We start from the raw sequence: 26,217 nt of genomic DNA, 5'->3' as shown, positions 1-26,217 counted from the left end.
TGTCACTGATATGGCAATAAAAGAACAAAAAAAAACTCTGCAGCTATAGTTTTTGGTGCTGTTGTGTTTTCATCAGTCCTTATTTACTTAGGCCAACAGGCACAGAGTCTGAGGGAATAAGCACAAAACTCAAGCTCTGTACAAGCTGAGATCAGCCTGAACAAAAATAAAAATACCTGGAAAAACTCAGCTGGTCTGACAGCCTCTGCGGAGAGGAACAGTTAACGTTTCGAGTCCGAATGACTCTTCAATAGAACTAAGTAAATATAGTAAATAGTAAAAAAATTTCTTTAGTTCTATTGAAGAGTCATTCGGACTCGAAACGTTAACTGTTCCTCCCCGCAGAGGCTGTCAGACCTGCTGAGTTTTTCCAGCTGTTTTTATTTTTATTTTGGATTTCCAGCATCCGCAGCTTTTTGCCTATTTCACACCGGGTCATGTTTAGCACCGACTGCGGACAACATTCCGCCTCCTGTTACTCTGCCTATTTGGCCAGGCGAATATATAAAGGGTTTTCCTGTGTGTAAACATTTGAATGTCCCAGTTGTTGTTGTGGAGCTGCAGCTGGTGACGGGCGGGCGCGCGGGGCGGGGTCAGGGGTTATCACCCGGATCCGGGCGGCTATTTTGGCGCCATTAGCAGCGGCTCCGCGGGATGAGCAGCAAAACCAGCGCAGCGCCGGCCCGGTCAGGTCAGTGAGTCAGGGTAAGGAGCCGGTCCCGGTGTCAACCTCAATCCGGGAGCAGCATCCCAGACCGGGTTAAATCAGAAACTATATTGAATAAATTTCCAATTTGCTTCCAGAGGCTCGGGGGTGGGGAGGGGGAGGGAGAGGGGGGGAGGGGGAGGGAGAGGGGGGGAGGGGGAGGGAGAGGGGGGGAGGGGGAGGGGGAGGGGGGGAGGGGGAGGGAGAGGGGGGGAGGGGGAGGGGGGGAGGGGGAGGGAGAGGGGGGGGGGGAGGGAGGGAGAGGGGGGGAGGGGGGGAGGGGGGGGAGGGGAAGAGAGGGGGGGGAAGAGATGGGGGTGGGGAGGGGAAGAGGGGGGAGAAGTGGGGGTGGGGAGGGGAAGAGAGGGGGGTGGGGGGGAGAAGTGGGGAGGGGGAGGGGGGGAGATGGGGAGGGGGGGAGGAAGAAGGTGAGGGAGAGAGCGCGGTGAGGGAGATGGGGGAGAGAGAGCTAGATGGGCGAGAGGGAGAGATTGGTGGGAATCGGAGATCGAGGAGGGGGAAATGAGAGATGGGCGAGGGGCGAAGCAAGAGAGATGAGGGAGAGAGGAATGGCTGGGGGAAAGGAGGGAGGGTGAGGGGTGTGAGAGGGGATGGGGTGGATGTGGATAGGGAGAGGGGGATAGAGAGGTGGAGAGAGTTGGAAGGGTAATAGGCAGGTGGGGGAGACATGGGACGGGTGAAAGGGAGACATGGGAGGAGGGGGAAGGGAGAGGGAGATGGTGAAGAGGGGGAGGCCGAGGGTGGTGAGAGGGAGAGGTGGCCGACGTGAGGGAGTGTGAGAGGCGGCAGGCAGGATATGGACAGGGCAGCGAGGTGGAGAGGGAACAGGGATGGGGGTCAGGGAGAGGCGAGGCGGGAGATGCTGGGAGCGAGGGAGGGTGCAGGGAAGGGGCTGAGTGGAGTTGGGGGTAAAGCGAGATGGGGAGAGGGTGCAATGCAGGGTGTAGTAATGGAGCAAGTGAATCGGTGTGAGAGGAGGAGAACAGGTAGTGGGTGAGAGATGGATGAAGGGCAGAGGGAGAGTGTGTGAGGAGATGATGACACAATCACCTGGTTTGAAATAATCCAGTTATCCAAATGCCCCCTTTATCAAACTGAGTTTATGCCAATAATTGCTGAATTCATGGGAGTTGACGATCCATAAATGTAAAGTCAGTGGTTATAATTAGAACCTCCAGCATATTTAAATCAGATGGTGAGGAGGGGATTTGAGATTTTGCAGCCAAGGCAAGTGTTCTGGGGTAGGATACATCCCAGATGTTGTAATCCTTATCAGGATATTCTTTTAAATCACTTAAACCAGCTCAGGATGTTACTGAGTCTGCTGCAAGAATCTCTATCTGATCTGGTCACTTTTTTTCCCCACCAAATGACATTGTAAGCTTTGTTTGCAATAAATGAGCTGAGTTTGCTCCCCTCTTAGTGTCGCAGTTGAGCCCTCCTGATTGCTCAACATCCCTGACGTTTTGCTGCAGTGTTTGACTGAATTGTAAAATGATCTGGAATGTTCTAATAATGTCAAACCACTGAATGTCAACAACAAACTGGAAAGAATGGAGAAGAAGCAGAGGTGCTGGTCACCAGGTAGTGTTACCATCTGCTGAGTCTTAAGAGTCTTGTGCAGGAAGGGGAGGTGTGTGAGTATTGTATGGTGAGATGTTTAATATGGTGTCTGTTAATCTGTTTAATTTAAAAAGTTGTTGTAATGGGATATAACTAATATTTTAAAGATCTTTTTGGAAGAGCTTTCGGGTAGTAAGAGTGTGAGTACAGCACAGGTTAAATACAAGGTCTTCCTCTAGACTGTCTCCATCAAATATGAAATTGGCTGAGTGACAGAAAACAAGAGTAGTGGCTAATGGATGTTTTTCAGGTTGGAGGAAGGATTGTGGTGGAGTTCCCAAGGTGTCAGTGTTGGTACCCTTGCTTTTCCTGATATATATTTATCATATATGTCATTTTTTTGAGAAGGTAACAAGGAGGATTGATGAGAGTAGTACAGTTGATGTCTGCAAGGCTTTTGACAAGGTCCCACGTGGCAGACTGGTTTAAAAAAAATAAAAGCCCATGAGATCCAGGGGAATATAACAAACTGGATACAAAATTGGCTCTGGCAGGAAACAAAGGGTAATTTTTGACAAGTGTTTTTGTGACAGGAAGGCTCTTTCCAATGAGGTTACACAGGGCTCAGTACTAGATTCACTACTGTTTGTGGTATATTTTAACGATTTGAATGTAGATGTAGGGAAATGATCAAGAAGTTTGCATACAGCACAAAAATTGGCTGTGTGGTTGATAGCGAGGAGGATAGCTATGGACTGGTCAGGTGGGTAGAAAAGAGGCAAATGGAATTCAACCCAGAGAAGTGTGAGGTGATGCATTTGGAGAGGTCAAAAAAGACAAAGGAATACACGATTAATGGCGAATATTGAGAGGTGTAGAGGAAGTGAGAGACCTTGGAGTGAATGTCCACCGATCCCTGAAGATAGCAGGACAGATCGACAAGGTGGTTAAGAAGGCATAAGGCATCCTTTTATTAGTCGAGGTGTAGAATATAAGAGCAGGGAGGTTATACTGGAACTGTATAAATCATTAGTTAGGCCACAACTTGAGTATTGTGTGCAGTTCTGGTCACCTCGTCACAGAAAGGATGCATTAGAGAGAGCACAAGGAGATTTACCAGGATGTTGCCAGGACTGGAAAATTGTAGCTATGAGGAAAGATTGGATAGGCTGGGGTTATTCTCCTTGGAATAGAGGAGGCTATGGGGAGATTCGAATGAGATGTAAGAAATTGTGAGGGGCCTGGACAGAGTGGATGGTAAGGGCCTATTTCCCATAGCAGAGAGGTCAGTGACTGGGAGGCACAGATTTAAAGTGATTTGTAGAAATATAGAGGGGAGATGAGGAATGATTTTATTCAGTCAAAGGGCGGTAGGGGTCTGGAACTCACTGCCTGAAGTGAGTGCAGAAACTCTCAACTTGTTTAAAGAGTGTCTGGATGTGCACCTGAAATGCTGTAACCCGCAGGACTATGGACCAAATGCTGGAAAGTGGAATTAAGCTGAGTGGCTCATTTTTTGGCTCATGCAGACACGATGGGACAAATGGCCTCCTGTGCCGTAAACTCTCTATGATTCTATTTCATGATTCTATATTAATGACCTAGACCTTGGTGTACAGGGCACAATTTCAAAATTTGCACATGATACCAAACTTGGAAGCGTTGTAAACTGTGAGGAGGACAATGTAGAACTTCATAAAGGACAAGTTGGTGGAATGGGCAGACAAGTGAAGCCCAACGCAAACTGGAGGAACAGCACCTCATCTTCCGACTAGGCACTTTACAGCCTTCCGGGCTGAATATTGAATTCAACAACTTTAGATCTTAAACTCTCTCCCCCCATCCCCACCCCGTTTCTCCCCCCCCACCTTTTTTTTTCAATAATTTATATAGATTCTTCTTTCCCCACCTATTTCCATTATTTTTAAATCTAAAACTAAAACCTTGTTAGTCTGTCCACCCCACCCCCACTAGACCTGTACTTTGAATATCCTGTCTTCCATTCTTAATTAGCACTTTTCTTAGACAAATATCACCACCTTCAACACCTCTTTGACCCTTTTGTCTGTGACATCTTTTGATTATCTGTTACTATCACTGCTTATCTCCACAATCACCCCACCCTCAACGTCTCTCTTTCCCACCCCCCCCACCTTAAACCAGTTTATATTTCTCCCTTCTCCTAACTATGCTTCAGTTCTGCCGAAGGGCCATGAAGGCTCGAAACGTTAACTGATTTCTTCTCCGCCGATGCTGCCAGACCTGCTGAGTTTTTCCAGGTAATTCTGTTTTTGTTTTGGATTTCCAGCATCCGCAGTAGCTTTTAGCTTTTTGTTTTTATCAAAGTGGCAGATGAAGTTCAATACAGAAAAGCGTTAAGTGATTCATTTTGGTAGGAAGAACACGGAAAGACAATATAAGATATAAAGTACAATTCTAAAGAGGATGCAGGAGCACCTGAGTATAGATGCATAAATCATTGAAGGTGGCAGGGCAGGTTGAAAGTGCAATTAATAAAGCATACAATATCTTAGACTTTATTAATGGAGGCATAGAGTACAGGAGCAAGAGCAAGAAGGTTATTTTGAGCTAGTATAGAATACAAGAAATAGCAGCAAGAGCTCATAGACCACACAGCTCATTGAGCCTGCTCCGCCATTCAATATGATCATAGCCAATCTTGACATTAGTTTGACCTCGGCTGGAGTATTGCCTCCAGTTCTAGGTGCCGCACTTTAGGAAATATGTGAGGCATTAAGCAGAGTGCAGAAAAGATTAACGAGAATGGTTCCAGGGATGAGGAACTTCAGTTATGAAGATAGATTGGAGAAATTGAGACTGCATTCCTTGGAGAAGGCTGAGAGGAGATTTGATAGAGGTATTCAAAATCAAGAGGGGTATGGACAGAGTAGATAGGGGAAAACTGTTCACGCTTTTGAAAGGATTGAGAATGAGAGGGCACAGATTTAAAGTAATTGGCAAAGAAAGGAAAAGTTCCCTGAGGAAATCTTTTTCACACAGTGAGTGGTTAGGGTCTGGAATGCACTGTCTGAGATTGTGGTGGAGGCAGATTCAATTGAAGTATTCAAAAGGGAATTTGACTGTTATTTGACAATGGGCCAAATGGCTGTTTCCTCACTATAACAATTCTGTAATTCGATGAAACATACCCAGGCAGTTCAGCATATATGGAATAAAGCTTCCTCTATACTGCTCTATCAAACGCTCCTAGGACAGGTACAGCACAGGGTTAGATACAGAGTAAAGCCACACTGATCAGGATTTGCAGGCAATGCTGCAGTAGTCGAAGCTGGTAGAAGAAACCCCACTCCTCTATTCCATGATGATTGGGCCTGTCGTGGCAGAATGGGGTAGACCCTGCCCATAGTAGCTTCCTCAGTATTGGGGAAGTGGCAGCATCATTTCAACGGTTGTATGAATTCCTGTCCTTGATGTGGCTGAGCTGCTTCCCAATCAAAGCGATGCCCTCCACCTTTACCTGTTAGATATGGTGTTTAAAGGGACAGAAGCCATGGCCTTAACTTAGGGTTCAGATGAGATTTACTAGAATGTTACCAATGATGAGGGACTTCAGTTCTGTGGAGAAACCGGAGAAGTTGGTGTTTTCTCCTGAGAACAGAAAAGGTTAAAGAGGGTTTAATAGAGGCTTTCTAAATTACAAGGGGTTTTGCTAGAGTAAATAAGACGAAATTACTTCCACTGCCCAGAAGGTCAGTAACCAGAGGACACATTTAAGATAATTGGCAAGAAACCAGGGGAAAGATGAAATATTTTTTGCTGCAGTAAGTTGTTGTGATGTGGAATATACTCGCTCGAAGAGAAATGGAAGCAGATTCAATCGTAATTTTCAAAAGCGAATTGGATAAATTCTTGAAGGGAATAATTCAGGGGGTTATGTGGAAAGACAGAAAGAATGGAACAAATTAGATAACTCTTCCAAAGAGCCGACACTGGCATGGTGGGCCGAATCATCCCCTGTGCTGTATGATTTTATAACAAAATTGGGATTGTGCTTGAAATACCTGTTTTGAGGAATATTACAAAATCCTCACTGAACCCTCATTCATACCTTTGTTACCTCTAGACTCAGTTATTCTAACGCACTCCTGGCTGGTCTCCCACATTCTACTATCTTTAAAATTGAGGTCATCCAAAACTCTGTTGCCAGTGTCTTAACTCACAGCAAGTCTCGATCCTATCACCCTTGTGTTTACTGATCTAAACTGACTCCCAGTCAAGCAACATCTTGATTTTAAAATTCCCATCCTTTTCAAATCCCACCATGGTCTCCCCTCTCCCTAACTATGTGATCTCCTCCAGCCCATAATTCACTGAGATATCTGTGTTCTTCCAATTTCACGTCTTGCACATCCCCGATTTTAATTGATCCACCATTAGCAGCCATACCTTCAGCTGCCTGGACCCTAGGTTTTGAAATTCTTTTCCTAAACCTCTCCACCTCTATACCTTTCCTCCTCTTTAAGACATTCCTTAAGATCTACCTGTTTGTCTAAGCTTTGGTCATCTGATATATCCTTATGTGGCTTGGTGTCATATTTTGTTTTATAATGCTCCTGTGAAGTGCCTTGGGTATTACATTAAAGGTGCCATCTAAATATAAGTTGTTGACTGCCTTTCCTGTTTTGGTTGGACTTTGCTGCCTTCTGGTTGCTGCACTACTTGAGCTGATGGTTTCTGCTCAGTCTCCCACGCTTCTGCAGATAGTAGAGATGTTCAGAGTAAAGTTTGTGCAACAAAGGTTCAAGTTAACGATCTGAAGCCTATGGAAGTAATTTCAATTTGAATGTGCCCCCTTAAAAACAAACAACTGCTGGTTTTCATTAATTCAGTGGGGTCTTCAATGAGTCACCTAAATACAACAGGAGTAACATAAGGCCCTGGGGTATGTCCTGTAGCCTCCTATGGGGGAGTGTTCAAGACTACAATCTATCTGTTCAGTGCCCTTAAACTGCTGGTGTTATTAAACGGGTGTTTGTGGTTGTCACCTGCCTTCAGCCTTAAAATGGGATTGACATTTGGTTTTCTCATATCTCTCCTGAAGGCCCTGGCTGGGGCCAGATCCAGGGGCACTGGCTTGGGCAGTGACTAGTTCTCTTGTGATTCTTGCTAATGAATGTCACTGGGATATTGAATCTTCATTATGCCAAACCAGTCTGATCCTAGCTGCACCTAACATCCCAGTCCCGCCCTCCCACGCCCCACCAACCACACACACCCGCTCTTACTTTCTGGTAAGAGTCACTGTACAGCAATTGTGACCCTGAATCCTAATAGATTAGTTTCATGCTCTCACTCTCTAACGGAGGGTGCTGAGAGCAAAATTATAGCACCCCTAGCCGCTTATTGCAGCTAATATGAACTCGGGCAGCACAGACTGGGTTGTACCTGGGACCTGGTCTGTGCTGTTTCAGTCCCAAAACTAGGCCATGCACAGCTGAACCATTGGTGGATATACCAGCTTGCTTTGAAGCTACAATATATTCAACAAAATGTTGGGTGAGACAGAACTTATACTTTTTATAGAATAATATATTTAACAATTTGTTGTTTTATACAGAAACTGGTGAACATTCAAAGTTTACAAACCGATACATACATCATTAACACAAATCCTTCTCCAACAGTTGGGAATGTTCCATCTCCTTCTACAAGTATGGGGAGCTCAGTGCAGTCATTTAGGCCACTGTTCAATGACTATGGACCACCCTCTATGGGTTATTTGCAGGTACAGTAAAATATATATTTGCATCAGATAGGGTGCAGTCGTATAATGATTAGGGTAATGGACCATCAACCAATTGGCCATAGGTTCAAATCCCAAATAGTGACAGAATTGATTAAATATGATGTTTTGTGGGCTATCAACACAAGAATTGACCGTAACAGCTGTCACATTGTGGTGAGAATCTGACTGATTCACTAAGGCCCTGCTGCTCCTTCCCTCTTTGGCTTGCACATAACACTTGATGGTCCACGATATGTGGGTTATTCTTCATTCCCTCTAGAAGGGTCCAGTGGAAGAGTGATCCAGACTCTGAGTAAAGGCTCATGGCCCTGGGGCAGAGCAAACTGGACACAATTTTTTTTTTTGGACAGTACACTGAGTGACAGGAACAAGCCATACACTCATTGTGGGGTGAGTAGCAGCATCAAACCAGACCTTCCTAATAAATAAAAAGAGAAAATGCAGGAAATGATCTGGCAGCGACTGTGGAGAGAGAAATGGTTAATGTTTTGAATCCATATGATTCTTCTTTGGAACCTAATGTGGAGTTTAGGTAAGGGTTTTGTACAGTAGTTAGATCTTTTCTTGAGATGCACAGTTTATTTCTCTACAACTGTCACTCATACCGACTCAGCAGATGTCACATGACTGGTTTCAGTGCAAAACTGAACCAGGGCAATAATCTTATCTGTACTTTGGAGGCTGCCGTATCCTGCATTCCTTACCTTGTACTGAATTCTATCAGTATTTTGTACATAATATTGTATTTACTTACTCAACATCTCTTCACATTGTTCATTTTATGGTTCTTTATGCCTATTTTTAAGATTATCCAACACTTATTCAAGCCCTTACACTTCTTCAGTTTAATTATACTTAACTATCCTTTTTATCAGCTGTCTTGGTTCTGTTTCATGTTGACCTCTCTGTCAACCATCATTCGTGCTCCATTGTATCTGCACATATACTTCCTTCACGTACTATCTTGTTAAGCTGACAGCTTTCAATGCCATTTCCTCTATTGCCACTGATTCTAATTTCACAACTAGGGTCAGGCTTGCCAATGTTACTCCTGTCTTGAGAACACAGGAACAGGAGGAGGCCATTCAGACTCCCAAGCCATTCTGTTAGATCATGGCTGAACTGTATCTTAACTCCAATTCCTCACCTTGGTTCCGTAACCCTTAATACCCTTTCCCTTACCTATTGATCTCAATTTTCAATTAACCCTCAGTCTCCTCAGCTTTTTGGGAAATGGCTCCAAATTTCCACGCTGATTGTGAGAACTGCTTCCTGACATCACCCCTGAATATTTTAGTTCTAATTTTGAGGTTGTGACCCCTTGTTCTAGACTCTCCCCATCAGAGAAAATATATTTTTGCCTATCCTTTAAAATCCTTTTATCATAAATAACTTGATTAGGTCACCCCTTAACCTTTTATACTCGAGGGGTACATGCCTTCTTTAGACAACCTGTCCTCCCTAATTTAACTCTTTTAGGCCCGATATCATTCTGGTGAATTTGTGCTGTACCCCTTTCAATGCCAATATATCCTTTCTGAGGAATAATATATTCACTTAAGCTCCTAATGCTCTGCTGCCACTATCCTAATTTACATCAAGGCCTAATCATCCATCACCCTTATTCTCACCAACCTACATTGGCTCCCAGTTGAGCGACATCACAATTTTAAAATTATCGTCCTTGTTTTTAAATCCCTCCATGGCGTCACCCCTCCTTATCTCTGTAACCTCCTCTAGCTCTACACCCCTCTGAGATAGCTGTGCTCCTTCAATTCTGACCTCTGGCACATACCCCATTTTAATCAATACACCAATCGTGGGACTGAGATGAGGAGAAACTTCTTCATTCAAAAGGTTGTGAATCTTTGGAATGCTCTACCCCAGAGGGTTGTGGATGCTCCATCTTTGAATATATTCAAGGCTGAGAGACAGATTTTTAGTTTCTTGGGGAATCATGGGATATGGGGAGCAGTTGGGAAAATGGAGTTGAGGCAGAAGATCAGCCATGATTGTATTGAGCAGGCTCAACCGGCCATATGGTTTACTCCTATTTCTTATGTTCTTACTGTTGGCGTCCACACCTTCAGCTGCTTAACCCCTAAGCTCTGAAATTCCCTCCCAAAACCTTTGCTTCTCTAACTCTCTTTCCTCTTTTAAGATGCACCTTAAAACTATTTCTTTGATCAAGCTTTTTAGTCATCTGCCTTATGTGCCCAGTGTCGTATTTTGTTTGAGGCTCCTATGAAGTGCCTTGCAGTGTTAAAGGCACCATATAAATGCATGCTTTGTTGTTGAGGTTGAATGCCTAACGCTGAACATAGTACTCTAGATAGGGTATAATTGCCTTATGTAACTGTAATATAACTTTCACCCTTTTAGATTCCAGGCCCCTTAAAGGGTTTTTAGTGATTTCTGCACTTGGATCCATTGATTTGTTGCTGACAAGTGTTTTTAACTTTTGAACCCCCCCGCCCCCCCCCCACTCCAAAACATGAAAATGTATTTTTAAATAGGTTATCTACATAATAGTTGGTAGCAAGCCATACACTGGAAATAAGTGATACTTCCACAATGCTGGGCTGCTCAGGAATAATGTATCTTCTATTGTTTTCTCCTGGGAATAACCTCCCACCAGAAAAACGATTGCTGTTAAGAATTGAATCTAAATGATTAATTTCAGAATAAAGTTCATCTACAAATCATGACAGGCACTGCTGAAATAGTTATTTTGAAAACTGCATGTGTCGAGTGCATATCTGAAGTCATTCAGAACTATAAATTTGGAAAAGAGTGGTGTTTCTTCAAATGTAAGCATATGTTAAAATGATATTTAATTTGTGAAAAAAAATGTTAAAACTTTTCAGGATGGAAAATGAAATTTGATGTTGTCTCTGGTCTGACCTTTGTTCCACATGTTTTATGGACAGCAGTTACATGTAATACATGTAACACTGTCGAGGTTTCGCTTGTGTGTGCTGATGACCTGCTCCCTGTCCCTCTCCCCTGCCTCGGCACGTGGCCACATGGAAGGGTCGGGTCAGGGGTGGCATGGAAAGCTTTTGTGTTTGGCCTTCAGGGTGGCCTGCATGTGCTGGCAAGAACTGGACCGAAGCCTTTTACTTAACTCGTGGAATCACAGAATTTTTAAGGTGTAGAAGGAGGCCATTCGGTCCATTGTGGCTCTGAGCATTTTAACTTAAGTGCCAATCTCATGCCTTTTCCCCGTAACCCTGCACATTGGATGATTATTTAAATAGAAACATTGCCCTCTTGAATGCCTGAATTGAACCTGCCTCCACCACACTTCCAGACAGTGCATTCCAAACCCTAACTACTCGCTGTGTGAAAAAGTTTTTTCTCACCTCACATATGCTTCTTTTGCAAAACACTTCAAAACTGTGCTCTCTGGTTCTCGATCTGTTTACGAGCGGGAACAGTTTCTCCCTATCTACTCTGTGCAGACCCCTCATGATTCTCCTCTTAGCCTTCTCCTCTCCAAGGAAAACAGTCCCAACTTCTCCAATCTTTCCTCATAAGTGAAGTGTCTCAAAACTCACAAGGTGGAATTCTGTCCTCCACCCCCGGATGTTTCCACAGACACCAGCAAACAGCCTTTTCCTCACATGACTTAAGTGAGAAAGGAGGGAATGGGGAATCTGGCATTTAGGCTGTCTCTGACTGACAAGCTGCTAGGCAAATCGCTCCTGTGGATCTGGAAGTCCTCTCTCCAAAGCAGCCAATCAGTGGTGAAAATGGGCGGGATCATGCAGGAGGAGAAAAAAAACCTGTGTGGATTATGTACATCACGGTTCACACTGAAACATTGATCAACTGTATCATGTCAGGTTTAAAAAATATATACTGACTTGAATAGCTTTTTTAAAGAGCTAGCACAGACTTGCTGAGCTAAATAACCACCGTGTGTATTGTATAATTCTGTGACATAAAAGCAAGTCGTTGTTTTCTATTTATTGTCGCTGCTATCTACTGCACTGAACTTTTGATGTTAATTGTGTATTTCCCGGAATGTAACTCTTGCTTCTCTATTAGGGAATAAGCAGCAGTCAGGCGCCACAGAGTAAATATGCGGAGCTACTTGCTATAATCGAAGAACTGGGGAAAGATATTCGACCAACATATGCTGGCAGTAAAAGTGCAATGGAACGCCTAAAACGTGGTATATAACAGATCAACACTGCTTGTGCTTTCTTAGTGTTTATAATCGAATGCTGCACTGTTTCTGTTTTGGCAATTGCTTAACCAAGTGAATGATTGGTTTGCATTTATTTAATAGGTGTAGAATATCCCACTTTTAAGCATGGGATATGGCCATTATAATGGGTACAGTGGTATTCTTGGTTATATTCCTGGCCTAATAATTCAGAGAATGCATTCATATTCCACCAGTACGAAAATTCAAGTTTATTTTCTATTTATATTCTTTAAGAGTCTGGAAATAAAGGACTGGTGCCAGAAAAAAAGCCACAAACTTTTGGATTATTGTAAAAGCCCAACTGGTTCAACACCACAAACAGCAACTTGCATTTATATTGCACCTTTATGTGATAAAGCATCCCAAGGTGCGTCAAAGGAAATGTTACCCTGAGCCACAGACAGAGATACTAGGGCAGGTGATCGTAAACTTGGTCAAACTGATAGATTTTAATGGTGTCTTAAATGAGGAAAGCAAGATGGAGAGGCTTAGGGAGGGAATTCCAGAACTTCAAGCACGGACACCATTGGTGGAACAATTAGAATCGGGGATACTCGAGAGCACAGATATCTTGGAGAGTTGTGGGCCTGGAGGAGATAAGAGATATAGAGAGGGGCAAGGCTCTGGAAGGATTTGAAAACAATATCTCTTGGGGAAGGAAATCCACCCTCCTTACCTCATCTGGGCCTATATTGACTCCAATCCCACACCGTGATTGATACTTAATTGCCGTATGAAGTGATTAGCCCACCCCTCAGTTGTATCAAAAAACCATCAGTCAATCAAAAAACCATCTCCTAAGAGGAAGTAAGGATAGGCAGTAAACATCAGTCTGGTCAGCAACATCTTTAATGAATTTAGAATTCAGACAAATCTAGCATTTCTTGCCATCCCGAATTGCCCTTGAGAACAGAGTGCCTTTCAGAGGCAATGTCCCTAATTGGATTTTAGATGGGTTTTTATGACAATCAGCAATGGTTTCATGGTCATCATCCAGATTTTTATTGAATTCAAATTTCACCATCTGCTGTGGTGGGATTCAAAGCCAGGTCCCCAGAACATTACCCTGGATTACTAGTCCAGTGACAATACCGCTATGCACAATGACATTACCATTACCCTTTAATCTCCCCCTCTGATGGTGCTTATAGAAGACTGAAGCTGGCTACTTCAAATCCTTTTTTCTGCTCTCACCAAGAACTATTTTTCTTCATGTGATTGACTTGGCTTCAATAATCCCTTCTGGTAATGTGTTTCATACTTTGACAATTCTTTGCCTCAAATAACCTCCCCCTTCATACTTCTCATACTAGTCTCAATACTGTATTCTCTAGTTATCGATTTGCTGATCCAGTGGAAATAAGTTGTACCCCATCACACTTTCATCATTTTGAATATTTCAGGGATGTAAAACATTCTTATCTCATGTTAAAGTAAGATGTGCTGTACTGATTGGTGTCACTTTGTGGTGTGATACAGGGCAAGATTCTGTGTGAGTTCTGAGTTGGCTGATTTCAGCCAGGGTGCTAGTTGGGGTGCTCCTGGCATTGGGACAGAATGAATTTGAAACAATTGCCTCTTCTGAACACTGTCTAATGCCCTTTGGAAATGCAATGGAGGAAGAGTTGTGCAGGGATAAGTTAGGGTTTGATCTTGATGCCACTTGTTCCCATGGTCAAGAGTGTCTGTACAAACTGACAAATGAGAAACAAAAACAGAAAATGCTGGAAAAACTCAGCAGGCCTAACAGCATCTGTGGAAAGAAAGACAGAATTAACAGCATCTGTGGAGAGAAAGACAGAGTTAACGTTTCGAGTCCATATGACTCTTGAACTCTGAAGAGTCATATGGACTCGAAACGTCAACTCTGTCTTTCTCTCCAAAGATGCTGTTAATTCTGTCTTTCTTTCCACAGATGCTGTTAGACCTGCTGAGTTTTTCCAGCATTTTCTGTTTTTGTTTCAGATTTCCAGCATCCGCAGTATTTTGCTTTTATCTGACATATGAGAAATGTTGCCTTGGATGAGTTGGCTGGGAACTCTGTGACTCCATTATGTGTTGGAAGATAAGAGGAGAAGGTTAAGATAAGAGGGAGGCAAAAATGGGTAAAGGCTGCCGTTCAGTCATTTCCACCAGTTGTTTTAGATTCGGGAACTCCAAAGCTAGTTACATATTTGTGTCATTAAAGCAAAACACTGCAAATCTGAATCTGCGAAATCTGAAATATTAACAAGGTGCTGGAAATACTCTGGGGGTGGGGGGTGGTCTGACAGCATCTGTGGAGAGAGAAACAGAGTTAACAAATTGAATATGACTTCTTCAGAACTGAATATGTATTTGTGTCTCCCTTTTCATGTTCTAGGAATTATTCATGCTCGAGGTTTAGTGAGGGAATGCCTGGCTGAAACTGAACGCAATGCAAGATCGTAGCTTTAGTGTCATTTGAGATTATAATGAACTTCCAAGAAGATTTTGAGTGGTTTATTTCTGGAGAAGAAAGTGCTACTGCTTTTGTAACTGATTCTGATCACACTGATTTCTGTAAGTTTAAGTATTGTCAATTTTGCATCTGAGCCATAACAAAAAGGTGATTTTATACCCAGATGATACTTGAAGAAAATATTGGGTTCTTCATCCAACTTTTGATTTTTCAAAACTTACAATAGACTCATTGTTGTAAAGATCAAGTTGTTTATTTAATGGAATAAACAAAGAGTCTACCAGAAACAATATGGCCCATTGTCCTGTTTAACCTTGCCAGGCCAATGTTAAAGTTTTGAATTTTTTTGAAGCAGGATACAGAGATGTAATAAACTATTTTTGCACCTGAAACCAAACTGGAGGAACGGATATGCCTGGAACTTTGCAGAATAAGATTTAGTTTCCTCTGAATTATAATTTATGTTTTGCTATTGTACAGAAGGTAAATGGGCATCTTTGTATTGATTTCTTCTTATAATAAAGCTTATTTTCATTACCTGTTTTTTGTCTGCTTTTGAATGTTGAAGAAATTGCAGGTCTCCTATTTGTAACAGCTCATGGTCACCCACCATCAACATCTTGGGGCTCACCATTGACCAGAAACTTAACTGGTCCAGCCACATAAATACTGTGGCTACAAGACCAGGTCAAAGACTGGGTATTCTCACCCAGGACTCCCCAAAGCCTTCCCACCCATCTACAAGGCAGAAGTCAGATATGATGGAATTTCAATTTGTCTGGATGAGTACAAGTTCAACACCATCCAGGACAAAGTAACCCATTTGATTGACATCCATTCACCACCTTAAACATTCACTTCCTCCACCACCAGCGCAGTGGGTATCATCTCTACAGGATGCATCTCAGCAACTCATCAATGCTTTTTTGATGGCACTTTTCATGCCCATGACCTCTGCCACCTAAAAGGACAAGGGCAGCAGGTGCAAGGGAACACACGGACCTGCAAGTTCCCCTCCAAGTTGCATAGTCCTGACTTAAGAATGTCATTTCTTCATTACCGCTGGATGAAAATCCTGGAACTCCGTCCATAACCACATTGTGGGAGTACCTTCACCTCCAGGACTGCAGCGTTCAAGAAGGTGGCTCCTCCCACCTTCTCAAGGGCAATTAATGATGGGCAATAAATGTCAGCAATGTCCAGATCTCATGAATTTATTTTCAAAAGCATGGTAATCTGGTTAAATAGGTGCTGAGATGACTGCAATGTACAATGTAAGTTTGTATCTGCTGAGTTTTTAAAAGAGCTATCCCATTCCTTTGCCCGTTTGCCATAGCCCTGCAAATCTTTCAGAGAATCATAGAAACAATTGTGCCTATGCTGGCTCTTTGAGAGAGCAACCCTGCTTTTTGCCTTCATCCACAAGTACCTGTCCAACTCCCTTACAATATTGTTTATGGAATCAGCTTCCACCATCTTTTCTGGTAGAACATTCCAGATCCTAACAACTCTCTGAATGAAAAGAAATTCTCCATAAAGCTGAAGTCCCACATCCCTGGCACCGTTGTAGTAAATCTCCTTTGCACCCTTCTCTCTAAGGCCTTGACATCCTTCCTTTATAAGTAATCATTAGTTAGGCCTTACCTGGACTATTGTGACCAAAATTGGTCCTAACTAGTGATTAAATACGTAACTTTCTGCGTTTTGTACACTTCCCATGTCCTGGATAACCATTTGTGCACAAAGTGTTATCAGTTGCTGCAGCTTGAGCTCTGGGTTTTTGAACTTGAGCAGCAGCTGGCTGTTATCATTGGTGCTGTGATGCATCCATGGTGTTGATAGCTACATGGACAGCACGCTTATAGCTTGTCACCTTACAGTTTAAGAGTGCAGGGAGAGAGGGAATTGGGTGACCACCAGACAGTCAAAAAGAAACAGCTAGATCGTGCAGGAGTCTCCTGAATGCATCCAGCTCTCCAACCAGTATTTAGTTCTGAATACTGATGAGATAGTTCATCTGGGAGTGCAGCCAGAGCCTAGTCCCCACGGCACAACGGGTGGCTCAGCTGTATAGGGCGGAGGGGGGTGGGGGTACAAGGAAACCTGGAAGAGCAATAGTGATAGGTGATTCACTAGGGAAATAGGCGTTTCTGTGGCCACAGACGTGAATTCAGGATGGTGTATTGCCTCCTTGGCGCCAGGGTCGAGGATTCACTGAGCGGCTGTGGAACACCCTATAGGGGGAGGGTGAACAGCCAGCAGTCATGATCCACATCGGTACCAATGACATTGGTAGAAAGAGGGATGTGGTCCTGCAGTCAGAATTTAGGGAGCAAGGTAGAAAATTAGAAAGCAGGACCTCAAAAGTTGTCATCTCCATTTTACTCCCAGTACCACACACAAGTGAGTATAAAAACAGGAGGATATAGCAGGTGACTGTGTGGCTGGAAAGATGGTGCAGGAGGGAGGGGTATAGAATCTTGGGATATTGGAACCGGCTCTGGGGGAGATGGGACCTGTGCAGGTCAGACAGGTTGCACCTAAACAGCTGGTGCTCAGTTCCTTGAGAGTCGTTTTGCTAGTGCTATTGGGGAGGGTTTAAACTGACTTGGCAGGGGTGTGGGAACCAGGAGATAATATCAGAGAGGAATACCAGGGTTCACAAAATACTGGGAGAGATGGAGAGCGCTCGAATAGAAAATAGAAGTTAATAGGTGGGGTTAGAGCAAAGGAGAAAGTAATAAAGTCTGAATCAGGGTTACAGTGTATGTATGTGAATGCACAGTGTGTTAAATAAGATTGGTGAGTTGTAGGCGCAGATTGCCATGTGGAAATATATGGCTATAACAGAGACCTGGATCAAAGGAGGGCAGGACTGGGTGTTAAATATTCCTGGATACAAGGTGTTCAGGAAAGGGAAGGGGGAGGGGTGGAGGTATTAATTAAGGAAAGCATTGCTGTGTTGGAGAAAGGACAGAATCTATTTGGCTAGAGCTAAGGAACAAAAAAGGTGCAATTACATTGCTCGGTGTAGTCTAGAGGCCATCAACAAGTGAGAAGGATGTAGAGGAACAAATTTGCAAGGAAATTCTAGAGAGGTGCATGAATTATAGAGTAGCTATATTGGGGAGTTTAATTATCTAATTATAAACTGAGATAATAGTAGTGTAAATAGCAGAGAGGGGCAAGGGTTGCTCGTATGTTCAGGAAAATTTTCTACAGCAGTATGTTCCCAGTCCAACGAGGAATGAGGCAATGCTGGACCTGGTTCTTGGAACTGAGGTGGGTCAAGTTGGTCAAGTGTCAGTAGGAGGACATTTAGGGGACAATGATCATTGTATCATAATGTTTAGGCTGACTATGGAAAAGGATAAAGAACAATCCAGAGTAAGAATAATTAACTGGGGAAAGCCAACTTCAATGGGGTAAGAATGGATCTGGGGTGAATAAATTGGAATCAAGGGTTGGCAGGAAAATTGGAGCTGAAAAGTGGGCTACCTTCATAGAAGAGATAGTTTAGGGACTGTCAAGGTATATTCTCTTGAACGGGAAATGCGGGGCAAACAAATCCAGAGTTCCATGGATGAGAAAAAAGATAGGAATTAAGATAAAGAAGAAAAAATTTGCTTTTGACAAATGTCAGATAGAAAATACATTTGAGAACCTGGCGGAATAAAGAGAGTTCAGAGAGGTGAAAAAGCAAATAAGAGAAGCAAAGAGGGTATATGAAAAGAGACTGGCAGCTAACATAAAAAGAAATCCCAAAATCTCCTATCAAAATATAAAGGGTAAAAGGGTGGTAAAAGGAGGAGTCTGGCTTAGTAGGTGCCAAAAAAGGGATTTACAGATGGAAGCAGGAACCATAGCTAAGGTATTAAATGAATACTTTGTATCTACATTTACAAAGGAAAAAGATGTTACCCAGGCCATGAAAGAGAAGGTAATTCTGACACTAGGAGGGTTTACAATTGATAAGGAGGAGGTATTGGATAGGCTATCTGTACTTAAAGTTGACAAGGTACCGGGACCGGATGAGATGCATCCAAGGATATTGAGGGGAGTGAGAGTGGAAATTATGGAGATACTGGCCATAATTTTTTAGTTTTCCTTAGACTCAGGGGTGGTGCCAGAGGAATGGAGAATTGCAGAGATTGCACCCTTGTTCAAAAGAGGGTGTAAAGATAAGCCCAGCAGGCCAGACAGTTTAACATGGACAAATGCAGGTTAATTAAGGAAAGCCAGCTTGGATTTCTTAAGGGAAAATCAGGTTTAACTAACTTGCTGGAGTTTTTAGAAGAAGAAACAGAGAGGGTTGATGATGGCAATGCTGTTGATGTGGTAAGCATGGACTTCCAAAAGGCATAGGAGCCTTGCTGCTGCTCCAGCATTCAATTAGATCATGGCTGATTATCTACCTCAATGACACCTTCCTGAGCCATCACCATATCCCGAAATGTTGTTAGTATCCAGAAATCTATCAATTTCTGTCTTGAACATGCTCAATGATTGAGCTTCCACAGCCCTCTGGGGTAGAGAATTCCAAAGATTCATCACCCTCTGAGTGAAGAAATTCCTCCTCATCTCAATCCTAAATGGCTTGCCCCTTATTCTGAAACTGTGCCCTTTGCTTCTAGACCCACCAACCAGACGAAACATCCCTATCTACATCCACCCTGTATTGCCTCATAAGAATTTTTAAAGTTTCAATGAGATCACCTCTCACTCTTCAAAACTCTAGAGAATATGGGCCCAGTTTCCTCAGTCTTTCCTTATAAGATAATCCTGCCATCCCAGGGATTAGTCTGGTTAGCATCTGTTACACTCCCTCTATGACAAGTATATCCTTCTTAAGATAAGGAGATCAAAACTGTACACAATACTCCAGTGCGGTCTCACCATGGCTCTATACAATTGCAGCAAGACATCTGTGCTCAAATCCCCTTGCGATGAAGGCCATCATACTATTTGCCTTCCTAATTGATTGTTGCACTGGCATGTTAGCTTTTAGTGACTTGTGAACAAGGACATCCAGGTCCCTTTGGACATCAACACTTCCTGAGCTCTCACCATTTAAGAAATGCTCTGCCTTTCTGTTTTTCTACTATGGTGGATAACTTCACACTTATTCACGTTATTCTCCATCTGCCACGTTCTTGCCCATCACTTCGGCTGTCCAAGCCCCCTTGAACCCTACTTGCATCTTCTTCATAATTTACATTCCCACTGAGTTTGTGTCATCACTAAATTTGGGAATATTACAGCTGGTCCCCACATCCAAATCATTTATATAGATTGTGAACAGCCTTCTGGAAATCCAAGTACACCACATCCACTGATTCTCCTTCATCTATGCTACAGGTAACATGCTCAAAAAACTCCAACAGGATTGTGAAACATGGTTTCCCTTTCATATCATTATTTTCCAAGTGTATAGTTATCACATCCTTTAAAATAGATTCTAACCGCCACCACCCACTTAATTTAAAATTCTATCATATTATGGTCACTATTTCCTCCAGGAATTCATCTTCCACAGCATTGGTGCTAATTAATTTATCCAGTCTACATGTAAATTGAAGTCACCCATTATTACTGCTTTCCCCATGTTACATGCATCTCTAATTTCCTGATTCATACTGTGCCCAACTTTTCGTCATGCACTCATCAGGACACTTACAAGAATACCAATATAAGGGGAAAACAACAATTTATACTGTATGTGAAGAGAGTGCTGAGTGGTTGGAAAGTGGCGTTGTCATGGAGAATGCACCACTGATGGTGACTGACAGTTAATTGCCAAGCATTGTTTGAAATTTAAACCAGGCAGCTTGACCCTGATTGGTCAAGGCATTGCCCTGAGGAATGAGTCAGCGAATGGCTGTCACTTATTTTGTTTAGATGAAACAGGTGCAATGTATTCACATAAGATAAAAGCAAAATACTGTAGAAGCTGGAATATGAAATAAAAACAGAAAATGCTGGAAAAACTCAGCAAGTCTGACAGCATCTGTGGAGAGAGAAACAGAGTTAACATTTTGAGTCCTGACAACTCTTCTTCAGAGCTCAATGTATGTACATATTCTTTCTGCAAAGAACAGGGTCCTGTGTATTAATTTAGATTCAGGTCCCTGTCTCAGTCACCCTGTAACCACATCTCCATAATGATATTAAATCATACCCATTTACCTCTATTTGGCCCCTGAAATCATCTACCTTATTGCGAATGCTGTGTACATTCAGATAGAGTGCTTTTAACTTTGTAATTTCAATGTTATTCTGCACTCTGTTTCTATTTGATGCTAGCCTTTGCTTCATCTTCCTTCTAATTTTGCTTACTACTTATTTACTTTCTGTTACCAGTTTTGCTTCTCTCCAATTTGAGCTCCCTCTCAGGTTCCCATCCCCCTGTCAATCTAGTTTAAACCCTCCCCAACTGCACAAGCAAACTTCCCCTTGAGGATGTTAGTCCCAGTCCAGATAGGGTGCAACCTGTCCACCTTGTACAGGTCCCACCTACCCCAGAACCAGTCCCAATGCCTCAGGGGAATCTGATGCCCTCCTTCCTATACCAATTCTCCAGCCAGGTATTGAATCACTCAATCCTCCTATTCCTATGCTCGCTAGCATGTGGCACTGGGAGTAATCCTGAGATTACTGCTTTTGAGGTCCTGCTTTTTAATTTCTTTCCTAATTCCCTAAAATTTGTTTTCAGGACCTCATCCCTCTTCCTATCTATGTCATTGGTACTGACATGCTACCTAATTAACTAAATACCTCTAGTGGAGAGCTTGTTTATCCTTGCTTAAAATTGGATTTAGAAATTTAAACTCAACAGTAATTTTTAGTTAAATGCTAAATGCAAACAAAACCAGAATAAAACTCCCTCACTCACCAAACTCCCAGCTGCTCTCTCTGTAAGGTCGCATGTCATCTATGCATCACTGCATCTGATACAGTGCCGCACAACAGACTTGTGACCAATGTTATAGCTCATTGAATAAAAGGGACAGAAGTAACATGGATACAAAATTGGCTGTGTGACAGCAAACAGACAGTAGTGGTTAATGGATGTTTTCCAACTAGAGGAAGGTTTGTATTGGAGTTCCTCAAGGGTCAGTTTGGGACCCTTGCTTTTCCTGATATATATTAATGACCTAGATCCTGGTGTACAGGGCACAATTTTGAAATCTGTGAATGACACCAAGCTTGGAAGCATTGTTAACTGTCTGGAGACTTACAGTAGAACTTCAAAAGGACATAGACAAGTTGGTGGAATGGGCAGACAGGTGGCAGATAAAGTCAATGCGGAGAAATGTGAGGTGATTCTATTTGATTGGAAGAACATGGAGGGGCAATATAAAGTAAAGGGTACAACTCTAAAGGGGGTGCAGGAGCAAAGGGACCTGGGTATAGATGTGCATAAGTCACTGAAGGTGGCAGGAGAGGTTGAGAGCATAGTTAATAAAGCATTCGGTATCTTAGGCTATATTTTTATGGGCATAGAGTACAAGAGCAAGCAGGTTATGTTGAACTTGTATAAGAGTCTAGTTCGGCCTCAGCTGGAGCATTGCGTCCAGTTCTAAGTGCAGCACTTTAAGAAGGATGTGAAGACATTGGAAAGAGTGCAGAAAAGATTCATGAGAATAGTTCCAGGAATTAGGAACTTCAGTTATGAAGATGGATTGGAGAAGTTAGGACTGTTTTCCTTGGAGATGAGAAGGCTGAGAAGAGATGTGATCGAAATATTCAAAATCATGAGGAGTCTGGATATAGTAAATAGGGAGAAAGTGTTCCCACTTGTGACAGGATCAAGAATGAGAGGGCACAGATTTAAAGTAATTGGTAAAAGAAGCAAAAGCAAAATGAGGAAAAGCTTTTTCACACAGTGAGTGATTAAGGTCTGGAATGCACAGCCTGAGTGTGTGGTGGGGGCAGGTTCAACTCAGGTATTCAAAAAGGAATTAGACTGTTACTTGAAAAGGAAGAATGTGCAGGGTTACAATTAGAAGGCAGGAGAATGGTACTAAGTGAAATGCTCATTCAGAGAGCTGGTACAAACACGATGGGCTGAATGGCCTCCTATGCTATAATATTTCGGTGATTCTGTGATTGTACTCTATGCAACTAAATCAAATTATTTTTTCATCTCGGATCCCTGTCAAAGAAGTAGTATCACATTACATATCCTGGTATCTTTAATCATGTGCTATCACGTGCTAGCTTGGCTCCGTTAGCAGCATTCTGCTCTGTGAATCAGAAGATGAGGGGTTCAAGCCCTACCCTTGTGCTTGCGCATCATATCTAGGCTAATGCTTCACTGCAGTACTAAGGACGGTATAGGAAGTCTCCTTCTGGTGACTTGTTGCACTCAGGATGAGGCCTCTTGCCTGTTCTGATGGTTTATGACAGATAAACCATGTTAGAAGAGCAAGATTACTATTACTAAAGGCTGCCCATTCATCTCATGACTGTTTCATTTCATTATGTATAAATATAAGATAGTCACCAATAAATCCAGTAGAAAATTCAGGAAAAAATGTCTTTATTCAGAGAATGGTTATAATGTGGAATTGACTACCATGTGGAGGGGTTGAGGGGAAGCTAGATAAGTACATGAGGGAGAAAATGATTAGATATGTTGATAGGGTGAGATAAAGATGGGTGGGAGGAGATTCTTATGGCACCAGCATGGACTACGTGGGCCAAAGGGTCTGTTTCTGTGCAGTACACCCTATATAATAATGCCTGCTGCATTTATCTATATAACAGTAACTGCACTAAAGATTAATTGTATGCAGGGTGCTTTGAGGTGTTTAAGAGATGTGATATCGTATTTTACCAACACAAATCTATTTGCAAAACATAAATTTAATTTTCAGTTAATTTGGAATAGGCTAACGTGCAATGATCAATTCTACCAATTGCATTAGGCAATGTACCAATTAAAATATAGTGTTTAATATTTTAAGTTCTATTAATATATTAATAAGCTGTGGTTATGTATTCTATAAATGGAAGTTTTATTACAAATTTTACAAGCCCATTTGAGCCTTTTAACAGCGCAGATTTGAAAGCTGTAACCACCAGGAGTGTGAGGTGTCATTAATGAGCTATGCACAAAAATTACTGTTTAATATTTGATTTTGCAAACAGGGTTCCTCTCTGAAAAACTTCATTCATCATATGACTGTGGCATTTTACTCTGCACAATGGCTGCTACATTAGTGTACAAAAATCAGTAGACTTCAAATTAATTCATTTTTAATAAGTGAACAATGCAATCTTTTACATCAATCAGTTCATTCTAACTTGAGCCACATATTCTTTAATTGCTGTGGTAAGCAGGACGAACCACTTCCATATGATTTGGGAATCAGCTTCTCAACTGCACACAAATTCAAATCTGAGTTTGCCTGCTTGGAAGCAGTCACTGCTGGGAATGCAGTCTTTACTGTTGACTGAATGTGGTTGTTAGGTTTAGCATAGTAGAAATTAGATTTTGGAAATATCAAAATGTTCTGGTCCTAAGCAATAAAATCGTTGTGGAAGAAAGATTGGGTGACATACTGGATCTGAAAATTGGGCTTAAATCTATCTTAAGTCGATAGTGTTAAGTTAGTGGTGCTTGCTGTGTTTAACTTCCTTTTGTATGCAATAAAATTTATTTTTGTTTAAAATGTGAAATTTTGTGACGTAGTATAGCAGAAGGGTCTGCCGCATACAGGGTTTATGTGGGACTCAGCATAGTACTGCCCACGCAGTGATGTAAGAAGGCACATGGCCTAGAGTAAGCATGGCGTTGGCCAGAGAAGTGTTAAGCCCTAGCATGGAGATAGATCCATGTCTGTACCCTTTACTGTATATTTATATATGGATACAAGTAGTTAATAAAGATGTGCTGTTGACATACAGAAGACTATGATGACTTCTTTAACAGATGCGTTCTGTAAATGCCATCCCAACATGCAGCTCTGAATCAAAAACCCTCATTCTTACAGAAATACTGAAAGATCAAGAAAAAGGACATCTACAATGGATTCTGAACTGAAAGAAGCTTCCAACTGAAGCTACAGATGCTGAGAAAATTCACCAGTAAAAGCTCCAGAGAGAAGTGTCTGGAAGCTAAGGGCAAAAGTTTTACTGCAGCAGAACACTCCACATAATATCCCTTGGAAATCTCAGCATGCAGAGTTCAAAGCCTGCAAGGGTCAGCTAATTCCTTTTCACTTCCAGGTTGCAGAAAGTCCTGAGAAGCCCCTTGACCAATTCAGTCAGAACTGCCACTTGAACGAAACCCATCACTAATTCCAATTCCCCGACTCCAAGCCTCAACATGTGACCTCCGAGTTAAAAAGGAAAAAACAAATTAATAATTAACTTACTCAACTCTTGGGAACTTTGTGACCATCTGAATCCTTGAACAGCAAGCCTGCAGTTCATTCAAATGTCTCACGACTTGCAATGTTAGATCGCTGATTAAATCAAGTTGGCAGATCACCGACCCACACAGCCATTGTTGAAAATTCTTCTTCTTGAAATGCACCACTGCCATTTCGCGCGGGAAATCAATTGTTCTGCAGTGAGCAACGATGCCATCTTAGAAACCTGTAAGCTCTTAAAACACATTTAAAATCTTCAACATGGATCAAAAATCCAACTCACCAGATTGGTTTACACCAACCCCAGCACAGGACATTTGGCATCCTTGAGAGACAACTTTCACATTACTTGAGTACATCAGGTCCCAGTAAAAAATCAGAGGAAGACCAGATAATGCTTTTTTTTTATTGGTTTGGTGGTCTTGCAAATCACGCTGTCCTGATGCAGGGCATTGATGAATCCAAAACCAACCTCGGGAATTGTTAAGAGCCTTTGATAAATATCTTAATCTTTAAGCTGAGGAGAGTTTAGAGCTTAATAACAGGCAGAAAAAAAACCCCAGCAAAACAACAGAAAGTAAAAGACAACACCCGAACAAGCCACATGAGGGCACCAGAGAGGCACAAAACTCTACGGAAGCCCCAGTAATAGATCTTTATGGGGAACCTGAGCCAGAAGGCCCAAATTATTTTCGAAGACGTGGACACATTTCCAGAACTGTACCAGCAGCTGGTAATGAACGACGAGGAAAAGGCCCTGCATCAGGCAGAGCACAAAAACGCAGAAATATAATCAGAAAATGTTTGCATCAAAGCTGAGTTGGAAGAACTCAACCTGAAGTACAGCCAGGAATGACAGCAGGCAAGAAAGATATTCGCAGAGCTCATTGCCTTGAAAGATTCTTTGACGAGCCAATAAGTGCCCCTGGAAAAACACGAGGAGTTGGAAAAGACATTGAATGTTACTTCAGGAAAAGCCACGCTGGAGCTATCAGCAATGACAAAGCTATACACTGATACGCAGAGTGAGAAGACAAGAACTGATCAAGAAAATAAACAGTTGACAGAACAGCTAATTGTCCTACAGGATCAGATTCAAAAACA

At 42.3% G+C, this 26,217-nt stretch overlaps 1 protein-coding gene across 3 annotated transcripts; it reads left to right on the top strand.

Moving 5' to 3' along the window:
* Positions 1 to 607: 607 nt before the first annotated feature.
* Positions 608 to 25,414, top strand: cdk2ap1 (cyclin dependent kinase 2 associated protein 1). 3 transcript variants are annotated; one of them, XM_078554588.1, is made up of 4 exons: positions 608 to 691; positions 7,957 to 8,057; positions 12,132 to 12,258; positions 24,733 to 25,414. In XM_078554588.1, exons 1-4 carry the CDS (start codon positions 655 to 657, stop codon positions 24,780 to 24,782), a joined length of 315 nt encoding a protein of 104 aa, XP_078410714.1. In that variant the 5' UTR covers positions 608 to 654; the 3' UTR covers positions 24,783 to 25,414. The 3 variants fall into 3 exon arrangements, with proteins under 3 accessions (XP_078410714.1, XP_078410715.1, XP_078410713.1); XM_078554589.1 differs by having other exon boundaries at positions 24,704 to 25,414; XM_078554587.1 differs by lacking the exon at positions 24,733 to 25,414 and adding an exon at positions 14,657 to 15,271.
* Positions 25,415 to 26,217: the final 803 nt, after the last annotated feature.

Source organism: Cetorhinus maximus, chromosome 12 (genome assembly GCF_964194155.1).
Source record: "Cetorhinus maximus chromosome 12, sCetMax3.hap1.1, whole genome shotgun sequence".
NCBI classification, from domain to species: domain Eukaryota; kingdom Metazoa; phylum Chordata; class Chondrichthyes; order Lamniformes; family Cetorhinidae; genus Cetorhinus; species Cetorhinus maximus.
The sequence above is the reverse complement of the archived record's forward strand: the minus strand, read 5'-3'. Positions and strand labels throughout refer to the sequence as shown.

Excerpts from the sequence above, each read along its gene's own strand:
- cdk2ap1 (XM_078554587.1), top strand. The coding sequence starts at position 655 with ATGAGCAGCAAAACCAGCGCAGCGCCGGCCCGGTCAG. Across the intron at positions 692-7,956 it reads CGCAGCGCCGGCCCGGTCAG|TTGGGAATGTTCCATCTCCT; the intron begins GTCAGTGAGTCA and ends CTTCTCCAACAG. Across the intron at positions 12,259-14,656 it reads AATGGAACGCCTAAAACGTG|GAATTATTCATGCTCGAGGT; the intron begins GTATATAACAGA and ends TTCATGTTCTAG.